Here is a 20,651-nt window from a genome sequence, read left to right as displayed (position 1 = left end):
CCAAATCTCTAGGCTCTCGCCAGGTGTGCAAGCAGCAGGACTCCAAATAACTAGCCACCTACCCGCAGTCCATCGTCTGCATCTTTCACATAGCCTTTTTCATACAGCTCCTGAGGAACATTCAAGATACGTTTCTGAAGATCATTTTCCTGCCAGTCTACTCGAAGACCTGAAATAAAAGCATTATCTTCTAGCTCATTCTGCTGCAAGGCTCAGTGAGAAATTCATACATTAGACATTGGTGAAACAAATAGCAGTCACAGTTCCTCATGGAACCAATATGGAAGTATTTACAAAAAAGAGCATGCAGAGCAAAGATTTTCATCTGGGAAGCCAACACCGTTTTATCCTCTTTCACTTACTTTGCACAATTCTGAGAAACAGGTTGTTATTTATCGTATTTGAAACCTGTATAGAGCTTCCATGGAGCAGAGTGTTGGCTGTGTGCTCAAGAATTACTAACTATGTGCTAAAAAAAGTAGAGACTGCAGAAACACCAGATACTACAGTGGTGCTGTTAGACTAACAACATATTAAGGAACGTGTAAATTTTGCTCACATATTTATTTTATGATATAGTCACTATGCCTAAAAGCCTTGGACAGCACAATTTGAATCCCTAAACAGACGGAACACATCCAATAGACCTTTTTGTGCATAGATACTTATTAAAGATTAGGTTTGTTGAAGAAAAGATTAGAATGATCTTTATACACAGGGAAATTCTGTCTTACCACTGCCACTCCAAGGAAGAGTTGGGATGCCAGCAGTCTGAGCCACTATTGATGAAGCAATTTTATCTCCTAAAGCCCACATTGCTTGGCTTGGAGGACCTGTAAAGAGCAAAAACAATGCCATGAAAGAGACACAGGAGCTATCAAACACTAGGGAAATGCCCACAAGTCTGATCTGTGTTCCATGCAAGAGCAATAAACAACAGCTGTTAGCAGGACTGACACATGCCACATCCCAACTGGTATAACCAACATTCTGAACTGAAACCAAGAGCATTAACTCTATCAGCCAGGAATCTAAAAGCATCAGACTAAGTACCTTTGACTAAGAAAAGGAAAAGGTAATTGTAACCATAGCAATACCATGACAGCCGGATCACAATAGCTTGTTAAGTGCCCATCACATTAAATAAGTCTTGGAACACCCAACCTGCAAGCACCACTACCTGCCCATGTGTTTCTCTTCAAGCTAGGCCTGCTCTCAGAGATAGCTGGTACTAGGTGTGCACATCACATGCTATTGGAATAATTCAGTGCTCCAGTTTCACTAGAAATTTGGCTTGTGTGGGACTGTAGCTAATGATTGGTAACAGATTTAAACTGGAATCAAAATGCAGCTTTTAAATTCACTCCGCTTCAAAGGCTCAGAGTATTTCTGCAGTGATGGCTTAAGTCGTTGCAGATCTGCTAGAAGTCAGAACATGATACAACTGTCTCCCAAGCTAAAGGCTACGTTCAGACCATAACTTCTATCACATTAGGTCCATTTTTGGATTTAAACACAGCATGTCCAAAAACTTATCCTATATTCAGATATGGAGATAACGTTTTTGGTCAGAAATACACATCCTCACCCATGAAAGCAATCCCATTTTTGTGGAGAAGTTCTGGTAGTTTAGGGTTCTCGGAGGCATGGCCCCAGCCAGCCCATACAGCCTGCAGAAGAACATAACACATAATTCACTCTTTGTTTTAGTAAACTGGCAAGTAAGCAGAAATACAAAGCATGCAGATACTTCCAAGTCTTTCTTTTCTCCACTGAACAGAAAAGATCCTCATAAGATTCATAAGCCAGACAAGACTCCTGAAGTATGCAGTATGTTTAGTTTAAAGGACCAGCACATTGCATCTTGCAGCTGAGTCAAAGAAGGCAAAGAAGTTGTGGAAGATGAAGTAAGCTTAGGGAAGTGCAAGGGTGAAGGGAACCTTCTATCTCCTGCAGATATATACTGAGAATCTGACTGCTTTCTAATATTCTTGTCTTTTACTGCTAGTACAGGGTTGTCGTTTCTACTTCTTTGACCTATCTTTTTCACCAGGTACAACTCATTATTTAAGAGAAAATTCCTTAGTGTTAGTTCATGATTTAAAAGCTGTGACACTTCTCACCTGCACTGGAATCCGTTTAGCAATATCAAGAATGAGTTCCACATTTGCATAGTTGTTGTTGTTTGGTCCTCCTGGAACTGGGACATAGTGATCTGCCATTTTAATATACTCTGCAAAGACAACAAAGGTGGCATTAGACTGCAAATCTAATTAATGGTGTTCGGTCTAAAACTCCCTAAATCTACAGTATGAGCAAATCCTAAAATCTCATCCACTTTTCTATCTCACTGACTTTGGAAATTCCTAACAATGATCCAAGAGTATTTTCTACATAATAAAATACCTATAGCAAACATTAAACTTTCTGTCTTGAAAGCATTTAACAAAAAAAAAAAAAAAAGCCTTCAAAACTCTTTAAAAGTTTTGATGTGTGCGTAAGTGCCTAACACTCAGGATCTAAGGTAAATTCAGGTTATCCCAGAAGCCTCCAGGAAGCAGGTACTTGCTAAAGTATAAAAATGCTTACAGATTGTCAGCAAATATGTGGAATCAAACTTAAAAATATAAACCTAAAACCATGTTTAAGGTTTAATATTCCAGTCAGATCTGGATATGGTTTTGAATGAATAGGTAACGCAAAATTACCTGCCTGGTGCTTTGTGTTCCTTCCAATTTCAAATAAACATGTTTAATCTCCTCCCAGAAAAGCCTGTTACTTTACAGAACAGCATGTGATACAGCAGACAATACATTCAACTTCTTGCACTCCTGTGGGCACACAGGTCTGTGTGGAGATGGTTGTGCACCTTCACTCACCTGCATTTGCTTTCAGATCCTCAGGAGTCACCATGACAACAAATCTGATTGCCCGCTCATTTCGAAACATCTCATAGGACCAGCGTCGGATCGATCTCATGCATTTCACTGCTGCGATCCCATTATTGGCTATCAGGACCTAAGTATATCAGATGCAGGGATAAGATAGAGTCTAAATAGCACAAAACACTAAGCAAGAATGAATCTGGCTGTTTTCGCTGCAATCTTTCATCCAATTTTTTGGTTCTGAGTTTCCTCAGCCAGTTTTCAATTCACTAAAACCATTCAATGCCCCATCAAGCAAACCAGAAATCAGCTCCTGCTTGACCATAAAGATTTTAATGTATTGTTTTGTTTGGATTAAAGAGCAGGAGGACACGTGAGAACAGGCATAATGAGTTCCTAAAATTTTTGATACCTGAATGGAGAAGACCTCATCCATTAAATGACTATGTGTTTTTAAATACGTTTCTTAGTGTTTTATCCAGTCAACATTTGTTATGTATCTATAAAATATGCTCCTGTACCAGCAGAAGCGCTCTAGCTCACTCTTTTTTTTTTTTTTCCTGTCACACCAAACAAAACCAATGGGATGTTTACTTATCACTTTTAAGATAAAACTGAAACAAAATAATTACAGGCAGAAATATAATTTTCAAATGCAGGAATATAAATATTTTGATAATCTGCAATGTACAGCCTTCTATGTAGAGAAGTCGCTGCTCAAGGGAAGGGAACAAGAACACAACATGCTAAAGTCCAAAAGGTCAGCAACTTACCTTCTCTATAACTTTATTCCCTCCAAAACGAGTAACAAATTCTGCTGGAGAGGCCACAGTGAAATCCCGCTGCACGTCAACTTTCTTCCTGTCTCGGCCTTGCTTTACAAGGTGTAAGCCAGACATGCTGGGCCTAAGGCAATGTGAGGGGGACAGAAAAAAGGAACTTGGCAGTGCAGATGTTCATGAATAGAGAGGGATATGTCAATGATTTGTAAAGGTCCCCTTGACTATATTCCCCTGGAATTATTCCCTGCTTCCAGCCCACCATGGCCTGGCTCTGAGCTTTTACAAGGATGAATTTGTTTTGTAATCATCAGTCGTATCTCTGCTAATGCCAGGTTACCTGAGAAATTCTGGTTATGCTGATCTACAAGCACATAGAAACGTGTTTGCTGAATATAGCTGCCCATCACAGAAGAGCTGTGTTAACTATGCTCCACCACTTCCAAATCCTCTGGGAAAGCTGACAAGTGATGACTGTTTTCTGGCTTTGGTAAAACAATGTACTAAATCAGACTCCATCAGGAAACCCTATTTGAGAACCACAGCAAGTAACCCTCCAGGTGTAAAGGCAAGGCTCTGACGTCTCTGTGACTGGTAACTTAAAATCCTTTTCCAAGGATTTTCCACTATCCAATCTTTCATATCTTTATGAAAAGTTCTGGAGGACAAACTCATCATGTTACTGCTAACATGACAACGCCAGTTCTGTGTCCGATCAACCCTGTGCTCTGCCACTCTTTTGGTGTGGAAAGAGGAATGTCGCGGCCCTTTCTTATGCTTCAGCTTCCTCAGGAAAAAAAAATGGATAAATCACCCTTTGCTAAAGTTTACAAAGCTGAAATTGTGAGAGAAGCCTAAACTCCTCGTGAGTTCACTGTACTGCAGCAGGACTGGGCAGCAACAAGTTACTTTTCACTTTAAAGCATCTGAGCTTCGCCCCTTCAGGGCCCTTCACAGTTTACCAGAATTTTGGTCCTACATTTGGCGTGCTTTTAACAGGCTCCTTTCCTTCTTCACGAACACCCTGACAGAAAATCCCCCCTCAGCTACGACGTAGGCAGCAGAATGTTTCTGTAGGGAGCACAGAGGAGCACGGGGGAGGTATTTCAGGGACTGCTTGAGGTGCGGGGAAGGCCCAAGCTGCAGGCCCGGGGCACAGCCATGCGGCTCTGTGCCCGGCGTCCCCACAGGCCCTGTGCCTGTGGAAGCCATCAGGGGCCTCTGACCTAATCAGCTGCTGAAGCACTGATGCGTTGAGCAACCCCACTAGGAAATAGGATGAGACGGGGCAGAAAGGAGCGGAATCACTCGGGGAGAGCATGAAGGCAAAACAAAGCCAGGGACAAGCCCCGGAGGCGAGGCAGCCTGTGAGCTGTGAGGTTTGCGGCCGAGCTGTGAGGTTTGCGGCCGTGCTAAGGTCAGGGCTTGAGTGAGCTGCAGCTGCTGGAGGTGCTGGGGTTTAGCCCCAGAGCAGGCACAGCCCCCCCAGAAACACACCATGGCCTGCAGGTGCCATGGGGGTCTGCCTAGCTGGAGGTGACCCCCCTCAGCTCTTCCACAGGAGCACAGCAACACCCCAGGCCAGAACTCTGACTAAAAATAATTGCTGATGAAAGAAATCCTGAACGAACCACAACTGTTATCCAGTCTGAACCCAGATTTTTCCTCTTAGCAGCCTTTCCCATACTTTTGGTACTAGTTCAGACAGAAGGGGAAAAATAAAAGGTAACAGACAGGAGATCACAGACAGGAGATCAATAGGATGATTTTAACAGATGCTTAAATATAAATAAAAAATGTCCATGTCCCAGAGACATTCTAGGCCATACGAAGGGCTGTACCAGGTCAGACCAAAGAGCTGATAGCTGAAGAAGGGCATAGGACGAAGTTAAGTGTGTGGAGGTACTTCCCCAGAAAACTTTCCCTTCTTCCAGCGAGCTGCACTTCAGAGATAAGCGGTGTCTCTGCACCGGCTGCTATCAGCAGGAGTTCACTGACCACGCCATGCAAATCTCTGCCTGGGACTTTAAGGATAGAGGCCAATGGCCAAGAAAAAGAGTAAAAGTGTTGGTAAGGCTGAACTGTCATTAAATTTGTCTTTAAAGAAGACCAGAATCTTTGGCGTGGCAAGGAAGGAGCACAGCCCATGGAATAAGTCACACAGGTGTATCCATTGCACGTTTATTCAGAGCAGTCTTAACAAAAACAAACAAAAAAAACACAGACAAAAATATTGGGGTCAGAATCTGTAAACGCGTATGAATGTGGACTAACTTGCCGAGTTCACATTATTATACAAATAAAGATATTACTACAGATAAAATGACAATAAAATCTGAAGTTTGTCATCCAAAACAAAAAACAAACACTTGTTTATAAACAAGTATAGTTCCATTTAATTTGTGATGGGATGCATGCCAAGAATATTAAGTTTGTTCACTAATAATCACAGGTGGCACATTATAACCAAAACAGGAAAGATTTTCTTCTTTTTCAGGGCAAGGTGGGGGAGAAGTTGGGCAGTAAGGAAGAAAGAAGACTGAGCTCTAAATAAAATAGGATGAATGGTGAGTTAGTTATAGTTATCCCTGCTACTCACCAGGTCACAGCTGCAGTGTTTTACTACATAGGATCTTCCAAAACGCTCACCTACCCTTCTGCTTATAGAGGTCAGAAGTTATGCAGAATCTCAAACTTTACAAGCCCTGATTCCCCAACTACAGTGCAGGTTAGCATCTTTCTACAGACTGCATGCACAAACACCTTACAGAAAATGGCGAGTGTTTCTGAGGGATAAAATTAATACGGAAAAATAGCAGTACAGATTCCAGTACAGTGCCCGACTGCTTCCATCCAAGATGGGTGCTGCTATGAGGAGACAATCATATCTGTAATTCTTACCTCTGCAGCATGTGATATCTCATTTCCTGACTCTGATCTGCAGACTCCTCCATGCTGTCTCAGTGAAGGAATGAACAGACTGCAAGCTTGCTAACGACTCCTCTAGCGTAACTGCTGCTGGTTTATTCTCTTCGATGTTGCAGCTCAAAACCCAGCAGGGCAAAGCTGCCGAGAGCCTCTGCCACTCATACGGTTCTCCTTGAAGCAGTGGCACTTCCCGGATTGCTCCAGCCTGTTAACCTTTGTCCCCTGCCTTCTGCCACCCCTCTGCCACTCTTTCTTCCTGTGACGCAGCATGCACATTCAGAGGGTAGCAGCTCCCCTGCTCTGCGTTCAGAGGAAAGCAGCTGATCAGGAAAAGAGAAAACGATCTACAGGTTACGTAACCGGGCTCAGCACGCAGCCCCGCTGCCGCAGCACACGCTGAGAAGCTGCTTCCCAGAGCCACGGCCGGCCCCGTCCACACTCCCCACGCTGGAGCCTGGTAGGAGACCGCAGAGCTTCCCCTGCCGGCATCCACGGGAGCCCCGGAGCAGCCAGCACCTCCCGTGCTGTCACAAAGGTAGCTGCTGAGGAGTGGCCACGGGGGGAAATTAGCCCGAAGAATTCAATCAAGGCACAGGATTTAAAATCAGATGTTCACAGTGGAGGAGGAAAGCAGAGAGGAAAGTCAGACACGCAGTCTGCAGAGGCACAGAACACATCGGTGATCCAAACACGAGACAAAGAGCACACGGACACCAGCCCGGGAGGGCTTGGACAAGACACCCCGGTTTGTTGTGCCTCAGTTTCTCCACCCATAAAATGGAGACCAGCTCACTCTGAGTGCTATAAGATCCTCACGAGCAAAGGTGCTGCAGTACCACCAGTAGCAGCATCACCAGAGAGGAGGAACATTTACTCGGTATCGAGTACATGCAGAAACAAACTGTAAATTTGGTGGGTGGGTGAGGGATGAGCAAGGGCAGTGACTGCAGCTCTAACACACTGGGGATCAAACCTGGATTGGCAGCAACTGGATGACATTTTTAAATTTCACAGCATTCGTGTCTGTGCTAGTGCGGGGCCATACCCAGGGAGCTCAGCTCTTACTTGATGCATACGTATTCCAAGAGTCTGAGCAGAAGCCATGCAATCATCCAGGCTCACTCAAAAATAAAAATAATAAAAAGAGGAGTGTGTGCCCAGAGGAAAAGGCACATTAGTGAGGCAGTGTGCAACCCTGAGCCCTGAAGAGCAAGGTGAGGTCACTGCAGGAGATGGGACACTAAGAATAGCCAGCGGTATGAGCGATGACCGACAGCAAGCGCCACGTGTCTGATAAAGTGCAGACAAACAATTCTGCGCGGATCCAATTTCCCCAAGCATTGTCAGCAGAAGGACACAGCAGGACAGCGACACGCTGTGGCAGTGGAGGAAGTCACAGTGGAAACAAATCTCAGCAGATACAAGTGAGGCTGGTCAAAGAACAGTTTGAACAACCAAAAACCCCCGGACCCAGGCAGACCACGGGTCCTGCGCCACTGCCAGGACAGGACTGGCATTTTCTTTGTGTTCCATCAATGGGAAGCAACGAACTTACCTTACACCAAAGAGAACACGTATTACAAAAACCTTCTAATAGTACTGTGGATTAAAGCAGCGAGCGAAGTGATTGCACAGGCTGTGCTGTGGGAAAAGCAAGGTTTCACAACAGGTTTGAGTAGTACCTGATCAAGACTGGCTTAGCGTGCAGGTGACCCTACCTTGGGGCAAAAACACAGCCCAGATGACTCGTGGGATCCCTTCCAGCTGCACACTTTATTTGTGCCCAGATAAAAAGAAGGGGCTGTGTTTGAACACAGGATGTATCTGCCTGGTTCCTAAACGCCTCTCTCACCCATCAAGTCTTTGCTCCCTCTTTGAGGAGCTGCTCAGGCCACCCAGCTATGAAGTGTGTCAGATATCTCTTGTTAAATCCAGCGTAAAACAGAAGCAAGTCAGAAAAGGCTGTCAGGCTCCTGCAGGGTGGCTGCCACAAACTCACCGCCTTCCCAGCTCCAAACAAGCCACCACAGTGGTGGAGACTTAAGTTTCAGACTCAGCTTCATAAGATCTGTGTCGCTTTCTCTTCCAGACACAGCTGGATAGGACCAGCAAAGCCCAGCAGGCAGGCAGTGACCCCACTGGCCACGCACTGCACGCAGAACACAGCTCCATCATTTTCTGAGGAAAATTCTTGCATGATCTATGGCTCCATTAAGTTTCCTGGTTCTGATCCTGACTCGAGAATAAAATTTACGGTCACTGTCATTGACATTTTATTTCTCAGTTTTTGTGATATCCGTTTCCCCAATATCTGCCTATGCTCCAAAAAAAGCCTGCCCACAGCTCCCAGCCCAAACAGTTTCTGACCTCTGTAGCTGCAAGGAAACAGACCCTACAGCTCCACACAGCTCCACGCTAGAGAAACAGCTCCAGCAGTGGTTAAAAATATTCCTTTTGCCTTCTAGCAGCTGAATTCCCTGCTACGACACCAATGGACGTGATTTGCCGCAGCACCCCTACAGGAACACGCCGCACGAGGCTGTGCCCTCCTGCACCGATACTTACCACCAGCCACACACCACCGGGCTCACTTCCTAACCCAAAACCATCAGCACCAACTGGTAAATAACGCCGGGAAACATCCCCCTCTTTGAGAGCCGGGGCCTGCTGTCAGACAAAAGGAGAGCCTGCGCGGCCCTCCCCTGCTCTCCTAGAAAAGCAGCGCTCGGAAGGACACATACCTGACGCACATCGCAGCCAGGAGCCCGCACTGATCCCAGCACTGGAACATGCCAAGTGCTCCCAGTGACGTAGCAGTTTATTCCACGGGCGGTGAGGCATTAGCCGGCTGGTTTGAACGGCAGCCTTAAGGAGACTGCAGCACACACACGCACACCGAGACGGGATCGCTCTGCTTCTCCCCCTGCTCGGGCCTGCGAAGGGCTCGGAGGGAGGGCAGCTCCTCTCGGCAGTGCAGGCTTTATGTTTTGTAAATATGTGCGGGCTGATGTGTGCCTGCATCTGATCTGGGTGGTGGGACTTTAACACTCTCGATGCATCCACGAGATCTGCTCTGCTTTTAGGGCTGCCTTTGCGACCCGTTTCACAAAAAAGCCGAGAGAACAAGCAGGCGTACATGTAATCCTGCAAGCAACACGGACCTCTGCGGCCAGAGTAAACGGCTGGCTACTGGCTACGTCTTGGGCAACAGACACTGGGAGGCAGCAATCTGCACGGATTCAAAGCCATTTTATTTTTTCCTGCAGCCTTAAAGAGACAGCACTCGAATACAGATAGTGCCAGAAATCAGTGCTTCGACCTATAAATCTGACCACAAGACTCACCGCAGCTCTGACACAAGGCTGAGCCTAAAGATTTCAGGAATTTCAATAAAGGACACAGCCCGAAACACGACAGCCCTCTCCCTGCCTCTTGGCTAATAACCCCACGTTCATACCAACGCAGATTCTGACCAGCAGTCAGGGCAGGTGAGAAGCCTAAAGCAGTTACTGGCTCCAGCTCCAGAGCCCAGACCAGCAGGAGCTGCTGGGGCTCCCCTCCAACAGCCCCACACCACGGCTGCAGCGGATGCAGGCGTTCAATGCTGACACTTCTCAGCTGTTTGCTTTCCCTGAATCACCTGCCTGGCGTTTATCCCTCGTGCTGTATGGATTTTAAACGGAACCGTACCCACAGGGCACACACCACAGTGCTGGGGTTCTCGGCCAGTTCCAAAGCAGCACCTCGCCCGCTGTTATGGGGGAACCTGACAGCCTAAAGCTTCCTGAGCCCCTTTGGGTCACACGTACTGGCCATCCAAACCTCCCCGCTCCTGAGGCCCTCCTACATCTGTGCCCCACTCCCTCCCACTGTTCCCATTTTTCTTCATCACATCTTTCCTGCTCGGACCCTCATGCCACATTCCCAGACCTCAAAAATAGCCAGTAAATCCAGGTGTCAGTCCAAACGAACAGCCAAGCTTAAATCAAATCCAATCCAGACGCTAGCCCCTAACCCCCTAAAACACCTTTGCCTTTATGTCCTCGCCCTGTCAAAGTTCAAGCTCTGAACAGATCTGCTCTGCATGAAAGAGAGAGGAAAAGAGGAATGAAGGGGCTGGGGGGCTGAGTTTCAGTGTGTTGGGAGGGCATCCTGCAGAGAGAACGGTGCTGCCCATGTCCCCACACAGACCACATGCCAGACTGTCCATCTGGTCCCATGGAAGGGGTTTTGGGGTGGAGCTCAGAGGTGCCGGTTATCTCCTAGCCTGGAGATGCTCTGTGTTCTTGCCACTTCTGATAGCTCTGCACACAAAGAGGCCTCCACAGTGTAGCTGTCACTAAATAGGGCAGCTTTTAGAGGAGAAAAAATAACTCATAAGTTACCAGTGACCAAAACGCATCCCAAGCTTCCTCTTTCACAGCAGATACAGAAGGAAATTCAGATTTTCTCTCCAGGTGGATAAAGTTCAAAATCCCAACACAGCTCAACAATATTTGGGGTAACAAAACCTAAATCCTGGGTTTTGCCTTGAAGATGTACAGTCTTAATTTAACAGCCTGCAAACACGCAACAGCATCACTCTGCCCTGCCTGCTGAGCCTCCAGCGACCGATCCCCAGCAAAGGGGAGGTCTGGGCGAGCAGCGAGCCACGCCAGGAGTCTGCAGAAAACCTGGCACCAAAGGTCCCCGTTCAGCACAGGAGAAGTCCTTCTCCACGCAGCCAGGCCAGTCTTGGAAGCAGCAGTGAAAGCAGCAGCCTCGCAGACCCCACAGCACACGGGTACTTACGCACATCTGTACATACAGACACAGCCACACCAAGGGCCCTACAAGATCAGCGCTCCATGAAGTCCTAACCACAAACCTTTGGACTGGAAAGGCATTTTTTTAATTCAAAATAAGTTCAAAAGGCTTCTTTATTTCCCTCGGTACTCTGCAATTATTCTAAGCCCGGTCTCGAAGCTGGCACCCTCTCCCTGTGCCAGGCTGGGCGCACTCAATGCGCTCCTCTCCAGCCCTAAATCGAGGCCTTCTTTCCAGATGACTTTCACAGCCGATTAGCTCTTCTTACACATCTCAGTAACTTACTGAGACTATTTACTGAGAAGTCCAAATAACGTAAGGCATTAAGTCTCTGTGGGCGTGGTGTTAGCTGAGCTACTTCCAAAAATTTGGCTTTCAGTTGCTGCAAGGGGATTGCCAGGTGACTTCGTACACCCAGGTTTGGTTATGAAACGAGAGCCCTGCAGTACAAGTACCAGGAGACACGCAGGATTTATTCTGTTCTTAAAAAGAATTTGATAGGGGATGCTATCTTTAAAAACAGGAATTAAATATAGCAATAGGCGAGAACGATTTACAAAACAAAATAAACAGACCCAAAGTATCTTCCCAGTGGCATTTACGGAGAAGTTACTTAATCCCCCACTGAAAGCCTCAGAAGGAACCTAACGACTGCCCATGGCTCACTGCACGGCACCGTGTCCTGTCCCAACAGGACTGCTGCCTCCAGCCGAGGGGCATTGCTGAGCTCAAACACAACACAGTTATGCCTGGAATCCAAAAGACAAAAATAAAAAGTGTGTTTAGTGTAATTACCTACAGGTGCAAAATGCAACAGAGTAAATGTTGTTAATGTAAACCATCTACAAGTACTTTCTTTCAGGAATCTTCTCCATGTTCAATGCCATAACCCAACCAGGAAGGAATTTGCACAGTTTCTATCACTGATACTCTTCAAATACAGCACAGCTACAAGAAAGTCTTAGGACATTTCAATCTGCAGTTACTCTCCCAACCCACAATTCCAACTCTGCTGCAACATGCACGCTGATTTGGAGTTCATCATCAGACCACGGCTTTCCCAATCCCCTAACACAGCCGTCAAGCAGCACAACCAAAGGTCTTACAGCTACGCAGTGCCACGGAAGCCGGTGTTGTACAGCCTGTCCCGGCAAGAGTGGCTTTAGCAACAGCACAAACACTTGGCCAGATCAATGAGGGGCTAGATGGATCAGCACGCACGCTCCGCATGCCCAAGTGAAGAAACACGGGCTGGCACAGGCTGCCCAGAGCTGGGCCAGGAGCTATTGATTAGCACCACAGCCCCGACAGCTGATAAGGCTCTTGGCCATGTTTTCCAGCTCAGACAGGAGACCTGCAAAGTCTCAGGTGCTGAGCAGACGCCAAGCAGCCTGGTGAGCCACGTATGCTTCACGAGGAGTCGCTGTGATGTTGTTTTTTCCAGGGGTCTAAGGGCAGGAGGAGGAGCAGTGCCTGGTGTTCCAGCACGGGAGGCTCCCAGCTCACCAGATCTGATGGGAGGCACCATCACCCCGAGCGTCCAGCCCGGCACCAAGCATCTTCCACAAAGATCGTTCACTTGACCTGTATTGGAATGAGTTTCTTTGCTGTAAGATGACAGATCGTGAGAGCTGATGAGGGAGGAAGAGCATTTCTCATTAGCAAAGTCATTCTGGTACTGACGGGGTACGAGAGGGGAAATCCAACTCAATCAAATGGCTGACGAGCCTGCTTTCCAGCTCTCCTGTGCTGTAAGAAGAAATCTCTTCTCTTCAGCCATCAGAGCAACAGATTTACTGCCTGATATGCTTTATGAAGAGGCAGGACAGCGTGGGTACGCTCATGCAACCCTTCTTCAGCTAACTCAATCCTGTATTTTAAAGATAATGTTCCCTGAGAACGCCTCTGCATTGGTCACTCACCTCCAATACACGCTCTGTCTGTGGTTAGCTAACCAACGTGTCCTGTGGGGAGCTGTGAGACAAACCAGCAAAGATTTTTTTTTTGGCAATCTCTTTAAAAAGACACGCTCCCTTGGACCTGCACCTTGTTTCACCAAGGCTGCACTTAACTCCCCATGAATTTGCCTCTACCAGTCCAGAAGCAGTCTCACTTTCATGGTGTCCAACAGGAAGCTGTAGGAATTGCCACGTCCCATTAATTCACCGTCACAGAGCGAATTCTGTTTAACTTGTCTTTGTCTCCGTTTGCCCATGTGTAAACATTATTTGGAAATTGTTTGATGAAAGGGCCTAAGTGCCATCCTGGAAAACTCTTTCAATTCATCTAACTTTATCTTAGAAAAACAGCCCGGTGCTGTAACTTGGTTATTTGCCTTGGCTTTTCTCTCCAAGTTAACTAAAAGTCAAGTACCCTTCAAAGAGGGTGCCAAAGTAAGCAGGTTACAACAGAGGCGCTCAAGGTTGCGCACCTATTGCATTAGGGCCCTCTGAGGCCAGGCAGTGTCCTCGAAGTTACACAGACACTGCCTGATTTTCTTGCTCTCCCATTGTCTGTTTCCACACCAGTGGTTGTCTTCATCCCGCTCCTGTTCCTAAAACGTATATAGTTACAGGAGCAGAGCTCCTCCTGCCTCAAAATTACCTTCTGTGCTGCCAACAAGCGTCAGGCACTGGAAGAGTAATCCCCTTTAAATTTGCTTTAAGGTTTTGTATCTGTTATATTGCTGCCAGCTGGTGAAACCCATCCATCAGCTTGACCATAACAGCTCTGCAGACTCTGGGCTGCTGTCCTGTAGTTACAGGCTCTGCGCTGGGGCCATCTGGTTTCAGTCTGTCTCCCCAGAGTGGCAAGGATGCCACCAACAAAAGGACAGATTGAACAAAATAGGAGAACAAGCTGAAAGGCAGCAGGAAGAGCAGGTCAAGAGCAGGGATGCTTTTCTAGGTTTGGTTCTGACCACCAGGAGGAATTGTTGGGAGAACCTAAGGCTGAAAAGCACCAGAACAACCAACCACAGCTCTATTTGTAAGCAACTGGCAGACAAAAAGGTAAGTTACATCCAACTGTGAGATGTTGTGGATAAATCTTCCCAAAGCAAAACCACGTTTCCTTCCCTTACGTGCTGAAAAGACTCACAAACAGGGGACTATCAATTGCTGCAGTAAATTTGGACATTAAGACGGCTTTTGATGCTGTCCAGGATTGTATTTTCATAAATAAAGCACATATACAGGAAACAGCTGTAGTAGCTGGGTAGTTGGAAGTTCAGATGATGATGAGCAACTGTTCTGTTGAACTGGAAGGGTGCAAGCAGCACAGATTTGGTAAGGATTAATTCCAACACCATCGTTATTTAATAATTTCTATTTAAATTTATTAGTTACAAGGTTACCATAGAACTAGGAATGGCTGCAGATGCTTTGGAATCAATAATTTAATTCTAAAGGGATTTACAGCCTGAAATGAATAGCTGCCCTTCGGCAGCGACACGTGCAGAACATCACACCCAGTGTACCTCAACCTCACAGCCAGCGCGGGGACCGCAGCTCCCCATACCCCTGCTGGAATATAGGAAAGGGATAAAGGGGACCTGGTATCTGGTGACTCTTGCTTCGTTCTGCCAGGAATCTGAGCTGTAGCACACTGAGAAGGCCAAGATACCGCGCCTGTAACAGAATGTCCCGGTGGGTGCCTCCCACTAATAGTATGCAAATCAGCACCACAGTGAAACAAAGGAGCCTCTTAACGAGGCCATATTAACACCATGACCTCAGAAGACCAACTTCATAGATTATCAAAGCCACAAGGAATTAGGAGCAGGAGTGGAAGAGCCCTTCTCCCATGTGAAGCCAACACCTCCGCGAGCTGCAGGCGGCACCTACCGCGTTACCACCTCTTCACACATTGACAATCTTTTCTTTAAGCAGAAACAATTTCCTCTGTCCAAACCAAAAGGCATTCATTCCAATCAACGTGGCATCACTGACATTACTCAGAGGTACTGTCAATGCTTTGGCTACACAGAAAGCACCAAATTCCATGCAAAGACAAAATACGCAAATACTGTCTTTGCTCTCAACAAAGGTGACCCGTCCAGAAGACATCCACACATGAGAACCTCAAAGATCTCAGTCAACACATTTCAGTTTTCTGAAAGCTGGGACGAGAGGCAGGCAGTATAAGGGAAGCCCTCCCTAACACTCAACAGCTGAGATTTCCGAAAGGTGCTTACGGAATTCAGGCACAGATGTTTCATTAAAAGCAACAGAAAACTGAAGTTATTCTTACAGATAAACACAGAAGGCATTTTGAAACAGTGCCAGAAGATCTCTTGGCACAGCAAAAACATTTGAAGCCAAAACCAGAACCTGGATATAAAGGTGAGAGCAATTAGTACTCAGTTTGCAAGGAGTAGCTTTGGATTATCTTTGGAATGGATAGGATCAAAGGGCTGACAGCTGAAACCAATTATTATTTTATCCATACCTCATATGGCTTGCCAGGCCATCCTGAGCACTAGAGAGTCCCAGGTCTGAAAGGGAATCCGAGCAGACAGACACAGGCGACAAAGACCTCTCCTTCTCCTCTAGCAGGTCAAGTTTCACCAAGGAGCTTGTCTCATCCTCTGAGTTATCCTCTGACACAGAACCAATAATAAAGCGCGAGTGAGCGTTCATCTCCAGGGGCTTAGCGGGTTGGGAAGACTCTTCCATGGCTGCTCCAAATTGTGCTCTCAGCACTTTACGTGGCAGAAGAAAGAACAAAAACAAAACCTGAGGTTAATGTCTGCTCTTGCAGAACAAAGACAACGACAAAGCAAAGCTTGCTTCCAGCTGGAAGTGAAATGTTCAAACACCAAGGCTGAACCCAGACGGGCAGCCAGGACCTAGGAGAGTCACCTCTGCTCCACTCACTGGCTTCTCTGCTTCTACAAGGACTAGGAGATGCAAGCAGCTGGGTGTTCTGATCTGCTGCAAAACCTGCTAGCTCAAAACCTGCTGGCTCACACCACCTGCTCGCAGCAGCTCAGGTGCTTTCCAGCCCACCTTCTGCCCCCATTCTATAAAAGCACCATAACAAACCAGTAAAATAGGATCCTTCCCTGCAAGGTTAGCAAGCGGGATCAGAGCAGCAATGGGTCTGACAAGCCGGAGGGAGGGGACAGGAGGATCCAGGTAAGGAACGATGGAGAAGGCAAACCTCCCCTTCCTGGCAGCAGCAAGCTGTCAGACTGGCTCAGCCATCTCCTGCAACATCACACGGACTTTAACCCAGTCTCAGATCATCCACGTCAGGTAGGGGATAGCTCCTACTTCACGGTAATACACCGAAACTTAGTGGCACGTTTTACACTTCTCAATAGGAAAATATGAAAGTTCAGGTCTCCGTTTACCATTAAAAACCATTACATAGAAAAAAGAATCTCTTAACATGAAGAAGTGTGAGTATCACAAAATCAGCATTGTTTCCACAAAGAACGAATGTATTTTATTTAAATAAAATAAAAAATATACCTGGAAATAAAGGAACACGAGAAACAGAGAACAAAGGAATACTCTGGAGCACAAAGACAGGTGGGATGGTGAATTATCGTTTGATGTGCTCTGCCCAATTTCGGTACACTTATCCACACACAGCTGGAAATCAAACAAAAAAGAGAAATGCTTGTGCACTAACCTCTTGTTATTCTTGCAATCTGGGCAGTTATCCACTTCCAAAATGAACTGGAAAACAAAAGAATTAACAGGTAAATATTACTGTTATGAAGAATACTCTGCATGTTTTTACTCAGCTATATGAGCCAGTGAATACAGAACTGTTACGGGGTGGAAGAGGCCCACGCAGGTCAGACAGGGCACCGATTACACCAGGAGCCAGACCCACGATGCCCAAGTCAAGCCATGGCACCTCCTGCTAGCCCATCGCTCCGGCAACTTCTGAGCTCTGTGCTGGTGCACACAAGATACAGACCCCTGATCTTGTGGTTTAGCACTGTTTTTTAAAAGAAATGTTGTTTTGTGCCAGTGCTGCCTGCTTGATTCAAATTTCTTCCCCTGTCATCTCTGAGCTTCTGAATCTGGCGTCCAATTTCAGCTGAATTTGATGGTCAAGAGCAAAACCCAGTGATAATCAGAGACCTCATGAGAAATCAGGGGCTAGAAAACGCAGCTGACACACCACATTTTTACATGCGAAAACCCAGTATTTACCAGTGAAATAAACTCTAGGAGCTGTGACACAGCAATACGGACCAGACAGATGAGGAACCATGGCCTCAGGGCCCCAGTCTCTCAATAGGCACTCCACTACTGCCATTCACTGTCCTGCAGAAGGGGTGGTTTGGGACCTTTAACACCACCCCAAACGCAGGAGAAAGCCTCACCAGCCCTGCTAGCTCCAGCAGCGTGGTAGGCTCGGTATGCACAGGACAGCCTTCATCCGGTACACAAGCAGAACTAGACCACGTTATAACACAAACAGGACGTGATCATAGCTTTAATTAGAGCACAGACGAGGAATTTATAGGCACTGCAATCCTTAAACACCGTGCTCTTTCTTTTCATCAGTAACTGAGAATTAAAAACAGATCCAACTGGCTCCTGCGCTTTTACCGCGACCGTACTTGACTGAATTATTTAGATCAAACCCGGTGTTGACATCACTACTCCCACAACCTCCAGTTTCACTGGGGCCACAGGCAGTTCATTTTACAGGGAGATGCACTTAACCACTTCATGGCTGGAAAGCCACAAACACCCATCCAGTGAAGGCATTCAGATGGTGGATCTGGCTGCCCCTTTTTGAGGGCGGACGAGGAAAAGACTGGGCAGCAGGACTGTAAAGCCTGCCCCCCTACCCATGAAGTGCAGAAGCTAACTCCTGCAAGAGGCCTTTTTTTACGCATTTATTCCCATTGCTCAGAGTTTAATCAAGTTCTCTTTGTGCGTATAAGCACGAAGACAATGTTTGTGTGTCTATTTATTCTGGCATCAGATCACTCCTGGAGAATCTCATCCAGACGGATTTACCAGTGGCAAAACCATCAGTACTGAGGGACACGGGACACAGCCACATGAACCTTGACGCTTTCTTAATTGAGACATTTTCTTAATTGAAATACTTTTCTTATTTGAAACACTTATATTTTAGTAACTAAGTATCGAGGCTTTTCTTTTAACCCCTCTAGGTAAAGGAAAAAGAGCAGCGGAGGCGCAGCATTTCACACAAATGCTCCCTGAGAAAGCACCGAAGCAGCGCCAGGGCCCCGATCCAGTGCCAGGCTCAGACGACTTGACTGAACGGCGTGTTTGTACAACTCCTTCCAAAAGCAGGCAGCTATCCACCAAGCCCCATTCAAGTGCACTCACCAGCGCACTGCTGACCCCGCGCAGCCCAGGCCCGAAGTCAGGAGCTGTGCTGAAGCTCCGCGATCAGCTGCTAACGAACTGGCGCCGAATCAGACGCAAGCTCAGCTTGTCCTCAGTGTGCTGAAATCCATTATTCACATTTAATTTAATTTCAGCCTTCTCTGGGGCCAAATACAAGGTATGATTTCTCAGAGACCTCCTCGCGGAAGCCTTTTGCCCCCCGTGCTGCGAACAGAGGGCCGGAGCTGCAGCAAACAACAGCCACAGGTCGGGAAGGCGGCGCCTGGAAGTCAGCTACCCACCACCAGCACACGTACCGTTGCTTTAATAGCGTTGAACGAGGCCCCAAAACCAAAATTGCCTGGCTCCTCCACTACACACACACCCCGCGCTGCGGAGCTGCCGAAGAAGCCCTGTGAAATACAGAGGGACACATCCCGAGAGCTGCACCTCGCAGGGAGGGAAGGACATGTAACATCACGCAGCCGGAGCTTGCTCAGTTCCACAAACACATGTTAAATCAGGGTTTTATCTTTATGGAATCACAGCCACACTCCTCCCTCCCGAAGAAGCCAGCTCGCATTGGAAGTCGGAAGACACGCAGCATTTCCATACCTTAACGTCTGCGGAGCTGGGGGGTTATTTAAAACCCAAATCACAGCCCTTTGTACGCCTTGTGCTACGAGCAATGAAAACTCTGCAATCCAAATTTACGAAGTAACACGTCTGTTTTTGCCTGAGGTAGAACAAATCTCAGTTCACTTCTCCACAACTCCACTGCCACACGAAACGTTTTCGGCTCACCGCTGAAACGCACGTGTGAAAACCCCAGGCCTTAGGAGTTCTTATTGCAATTTCACTTCAAGATCATTCTTATTACTGTAAACCATACCTGGACACAAAACATACTTAACGTAGGAGAGAAATTAAGTTTTAATTAAAATTATGTGTAATTTTAAGTTTAATTAATTTTAATTTTCAGTTTATTTTTCTTTTCCAAACGACCCTGTTTTAAAGAGGACTACACTACTGAAAAGAACAGCATTATTCCCATGAAAATTAGTTGTAGATTCCTTCAAAGACACACAATAGTATCTCTACAATAGTCATAAGCCACAGAAAAAGGAATTCAAACAGAACTGGGTTTATTTAAAGGCCCACTATGCAAAACCTAGGGGTCTGCATAGTTAACCAAGCAAACGACAGCCAGGTGCACTTCCACTACCCTAACTGAAGGAACACAGGTAGCACCAAACAACAAAACCTTTCATTTTTACTTTGTTTCCACCACGTATCTACCAGCCTGACGACTCAGCTGCCTCCAGGAACACGCATCACCTCGGCTGGAAGTCTCCAAACACACAGCACCGGGAGGGCTCCTGGCAGCGGGACGGGCAGCGAGCACCCAACTCACCGCAGAGCCCGCGTGTCCTCCTGCCACGCTGCCAGCCCTGCGGACAGCCCCGAGCCCCAGCAGCCCGTACCTGCGGGCAGCACGGCCGCTGCTCCACCTGAAGCTGCCTCCTGGCTCCGAACCCAGCGCTGCTCCGCTCCCTGGCCTAAATCTCCTCTCTGCAGCAGCAGCCACAGCACCCGGCTCAACTTCTCTCACCGCTCCTTCACCCGGAGGCGCTCCGCCAGGCTCTGCACGCATCCACCCCTGGGCTGGGACCTCCTCGCCTGCTTTTAACCCACCGCACGCCCCCCAACGCGGGCAGAGCCGCTCACCCCAGGGGCACACACGCTGCCCAGGCGTGCTGAGGCCAGAGCCCTCACCTGCCCTGCCCGGAGGCACAGCGCAGGGCCCCGGCTTCCAGCAGCCCCGAGCCCGGCTGACCCTCAGGGGGAGCCTGGGCCGCTCCGGATCCACTCCGGATCCGCTCGGAGCCCGGTGCAGCCCCAGCAGAGGGGCTCCGTGCCGG

The 20,651-nt window shown here is 47.3% G+C and overlaps 1 protein-coding gene across 1 annotated transcript; it reads right to left on the bottom strand.

Annotated features, from left to right (window-relative positions):
• Positions 1-50: 50 nt before the first annotated feature.
• Positions 51-20,448, bottom strand: LOC137842396 (acetyl-CoA carboxylase-like). The gene is made up of 9 exons (XM_068656371.1): positions 20,214-20,448; positions 17,039-17,085; positions 15,848-16,100; positions 3,659-3,791; positions 2,880-3,018; positions 2,124-2,233; positions 1,589-1,670; positions 735-833; positions 51-169 (listed from the first exon to the last, which is right to left on the bottom strand). Exons 1-9 carry the CDS (start codon positions 20,381-20,383, stop codon positions 51-53), a joined length of 1,152 nt encoding a protein of 383 aa, XP_068512472.1. The 5' UTR covers positions 20,384-20,448.
• Positions 20,449-20,651: the final 203 nt, after the last annotated feature.

The sequence above is a fragment of the Anas acuta genome, chromosome 19 (genome assembly GCF_963932015.1).
Source record: "Anas acuta chromosome 19, bAnaAcu1.1, whole genome shotgun sequence".
Taxonomy (NCBI): Eukaryota; Metazoa; Chordata; class Aves; order Anseriformes; family Anatidae; genus Anas; species Anas acuta.
The sequence above is the reverse complement of the archived record's forward strand: the minus strand, read 5'-3'. Positions and strand labels throughout refer to the sequence as shown.